This window comes from Cryptomeria japonica, chromosome 1 (genome assembly GCF_030272615.1).
Source record: "Cryptomeria japonica chromosome 1, Sugi_1.0, whole genome shotgun sequence".
NCBI classification, from domain to species: Eukaryota; Viridiplantae; Streptophyta; class Pinopsida; order Cupressales; family Cupressaceae; genus Cryptomeria; species Cryptomeria japonica.
The window spans coordinates 324,374,217-324,378,439 of record NC_081405.1 but is presented as its reverse complement, the minus strand read 5'-3'; the positions used below and the strand labels follow the sequence as shown (position 1 = coordinate 324,378,439).

Here is a 4,223-nt window from a genome sequence, read left to right as displayed (position 1 = left end):
AGAATTACATTACAAACTGCCCCCATGCAAATTTTGAGGAGTAATGCTCTTATAGAAAACAATGTATGAAATTGGAGCTTATTTTTTCAACTTATAATGAAATGTTACAATAGATGAATTTTGTAATAATTTCCTTCTTTTTCCAACATATATTTATGATCCAGTACGTCATGAAAATTGTAAAGATCAACAAAAGTCAGATATCAGAATATGTTGCAATAGGGACCACAGGCACTAAAACAAGCCGCCATGAAGATAACCTTAAATATTGTAGTTTGCTCAATCAAACAAGAGTATAATGATGCTTATCGTGTGCATGGCATTGAACATTGTTTTCATTTAGCCATGATATAATGTTCTTCCAGGAAGCACAATACTAATATGATTGATTGGATTGGTTGGGCTGGGATCTAGAGGAAGTCGGAGCTATTAGTGGCAAGATAAACTAGGTTCAAAACCAGATGGGCTTATGCCCCCATGATGATGTGGAAACTTAAATGAAATTTGTGAAAATGGAAGTTATCAAGTACATTGTTACAGCTAATGCATAAAAAGAGGCTTTCTAATTTAATAAAGGTTACTGCAAATCCTCTATGTTCTTCAATGTACAAAATCTGCCACCGTAGAGCTTGGAAGATTTTGGATTTTCAAGGCAAGGTCTTTCTCTTTACATATCTAAGTGCCGATGATCAGAGTAGATTACTGTATTTATAAACCTTTCTGCTATAAACATGAACACTGCTGCATTTTAAAATACTAACCTAAGCATCTGAAGGCCGCCTTGAAAATGGCAAACTTGAAGCCTCTATACAATGCACAAAATATTGTTTCTGAACTAAATTTAGTTACCAAACTTAAATGGCGAAGGAGCTGAAATAGGCCTGCGTGCAGCTCTTGCTGACTTGATAGAAGCAACAAGGGTGTCTCCATGTGTACCTAGACCTCTCCTACCTACTAGCTTCACTCCAAGTTTCTCATACAAGTATCTCAATCTAATTTCATCTCCTCCTCTTACTTCCCTTAGTTCAAGAGCTTGCTGTTGCGTAATCAAAGTGTACAAATATAGTTGTTGGCTTAAATGTGATTGAAGTTGCTGAAAGATAAGCTTGTTAGAATGTTGTTGATCCGCTTTTGGATTGTCACTGTTTTTCCTTCTAGTTCCACCAACCATTACCCTCAAAAGTGCCGTTGATTTAGGGTCATTTGACTGTGGATCAAAGAGAACAGAAAAACTACCAAATTCTAGATCAGGATGTCTAAATAAGTCAGCAAGAAGAGCAGCATAAGACTGAATGTCTTTGGACAATCCCCTTTCTACTTTTGATGGCATTGATCTGATGTTTGCAACATTAGAGATATTTGCTGCCTCCCGCAAGCCACTTAAAAATGCACCATGCATGGTTGCAGGATATCGCCGATTGGTGGCCTCTCCCGCAAAGAAAAGACGGCCCTCTCCTACACTTTCTGCTAAAATGTCATAGTCATCACCTGATGCCCCAACTGCAACATGTGAGTATGACCCCAGACTAAGAGGATCACTCCCCCATCTTGTACAAACTGTTTGAATGGGATCAGGTACATCAATTCCCCGTGGACCATAAATGCCTGTGCATGCAACCATAGAATATTCAGTTCATTTGTAAGCTGGGCCATTCTTCAAACATTCTGAGTTGAGATCAAGCAGATCTCCACAATTCTCATAGCCAAAATTTGATAACAATTAACAAGACATGGTGCACAAGCATAGTCATAGCTATGAAATCCCACTTAAGTATGAGTCTACTGTTCATACACAAAATCACAATCCATCCTACCAAACTTATAAAGGAACTACTGCAAACAAGTTCAGTGTTTTTATAGCCATATGGTGTGATACTTCAAACAAACTGAGCTGACACTAAAAAGGATCTCTCGAATCTCAGAACCAAAAATTCCAATTCAAACAAACATAGCAAGATAAACAGGCATAGTTATACAAATGTTTACAACTGAACCATACCTTTGAGGATTTCAAGAACTCGAGTAACAGCATCAGTTGCAGGCATGCTTTCAAACTTAATAGCAGCTTCTCCCGCCACAAGAGCAATTAAAAGTGGTCCTCCAGATACAGAAGCATAGGTATAAAACAAAAAGAACTCACCGCGGCGAGCCACATCATGACAAAGATGCCCAAATGTATCGAGTTCAGCACCCCAAAACACATGGGGAAAGAGCATTGCAACCTTGTTCAGCAATCCAAATCCTAATCTCTTTATAGCATCGATTTTCCTCTGAGGCAATTCAGGAATAAACCTAACTGAGTTACTCTTCAACACCCCAAGTGGAACTGTACACAACGCCATATCACCTTGAAACACCTGACCTCCAGCCAATACCTGCACCCCATCACTCCCGTACCGGATGGTATTCACAGTCTTTTCATAAAAAATAGGCAGATTCTCGGTCAAGGCCTGGACCAACCTACCGTTACCGCCAGGCACAAAACAATGATCCCCACCCATCTCGTAAGGGTCATCCTGATCCCAAAACGCAAGAGACAGCTTAGATAGCAGACCAGCATTAGCATACTCCAAATTAGCCAGATGCCAATTGAATAGCCTACCCTCTTCCACCCCCTGTGCTACCCCATATACCTTCCTAAAGGTCTCCAAAGCTGTCCCCAACGAGATATCCACTGCAACCTCACCCATCAATTGCCTCAACTGCCCCGCCTTATCTAACAACTTATTGAATGCTTCCTCAATCCTAGAATCCATCTCCTCATTCACAGGCTGACCGTCTGGCTCATACAGGGGGCACTTCTCCCTGATTTTGTGAAGTGGGTATGAAAGCTGTCTAGCCAGGACACCTAATGGATTCCCATGAGTTCCAGTCAGCACGCTTCCCCCCAAATCTGCAGCAGCAGCAGTGATACCCACCTCCATTTTCTTTGTATAAACCCTTCCCCCGGGCCTCTTTCTACCCTCCACTACAACCACCTTAAACCCAAATGAAAGCAACTGCCTGGCTGCGGCCAGGCCTGCAAGACCAGCACCTACGACCACCACATTTCCCCTAGTTGCCTCAGTGGGCACCACAGACTTAATTGCAGGGGCAACACCAAAATTAATGTAACCATGAGCCAAAAGGAAATTGTATGCAGAACTTACCAGGTGAGTCTTTTGCTGGTTGATCCCCATGACCTGCTCCTTGCTCAACCAAACATTCACATTGTCCCTCCAAAGGCATATTATTTGGTTCCTGATTGCAACATAGCTAGCCTGTTCTGCCCCTCCCACTGTTGAGACCACGCCAGATTCAATCTCTTCTTCTGTGAGGGAATCTGCAGGGAATCCCACTGACTGGGCAACCGTGGCCTCTGTTTTCACATGGTTCTCTATGTTGGCATTACTAATTGTTAACTTTTTCCTTCTTCCCCTGCCTCTGCCTACTGTTGGAGAGTCAGCCAACTTTTTGTTGTTGACAAGGAACTGATTAATCGAATGGGCACCGTTGTCAGGCGCTCTTGCCTTCTTGATGGCTTTGTTGTTAGGGCTTTTTTTCCTCTTCTTTTTCTGAACAGAAATAGGATCAAGGTCACATGAGTGTCCCTGGACAGAGTTGGGAGTTGAGGAGGGTTCTGAAGGTTCCTCCATTAATAAGGTTTCAGAAAGGGAATGGGGTTAAATATTGAAAAAGAAAGCATCTGCGTTAGACTAAATCAAAGGCTTGCAAGTTTGATATCTGGAAAATGTAGTCGCGGCCGTTCCATATTGCGGTTTGTTTTTCCTTTTCACGCATTTTTTTTGAGCTCCGACTCTGGGTCATCGTCCCGTTTTATAATCAGGGCATCAGTTCAAACCCCCTCGGGGGAAGGACTTGTCGATTGTCAAGTTACCGAAGAAAAAATAAGCAAATCGACTTCCTTTGTAGCCCACAAATTTTCAGGATGATTGGTTGTTACAAGAGTGAAAATTGCATGCCCTCGACTTCTCTCATTCGCTTTACGTTCAATTTGATTTTTGTTGTTTTTACATGTAATGTATATGAGTTGTTAAATCTAAACATATGTTAAGCCCGGATTGGGTATAGTCCTAGTTTTAGTTATTTGTTTATTTGAGTTGAAGTTATAAGAACGAAGATAGGTTTTGAACTTTCAAATTCAAAGTTAATTATGGGTCAAGTTTGCCTTTTTTTTTCTAATAAGTTGTTATTTGTCAATTTTAATGTTAAACATTTCAAAT

At 41.2% G+C, this 4,223-nt stretch overlaps 1 protein-coding gene across 1 annotated transcript; it reads right to left on the bottom strand.

Annotated features, from left to right (window-relative positions):
• Positions 1–250: 250 nt before the first annotated feature.
• LOC131073158 (lysine-specific histone demethylase 1 homolog 3) lies at positions 251–3,998 on the bottom strand. The gene is made up of 2 exons (XM_058009551.2): positions 2,000–3,998; positions 251–1,605 (listed from the first exon to the last, which is right to left on the bottom strand). The coding sequence occupies exons 1-2, from the start codon at positions 3,633–3,635 to the stop codon at positions 842–844; spliced, it is 2,400 nt and encodes a 799-aa protein (XP_057865534.1). The 5' UTR covers positions 3,636–3,998; the 3' UTR covers positions 251–841.
• Between the last annotated feature and the right edge of the window lie 225 nt (positions 3,999–4,223).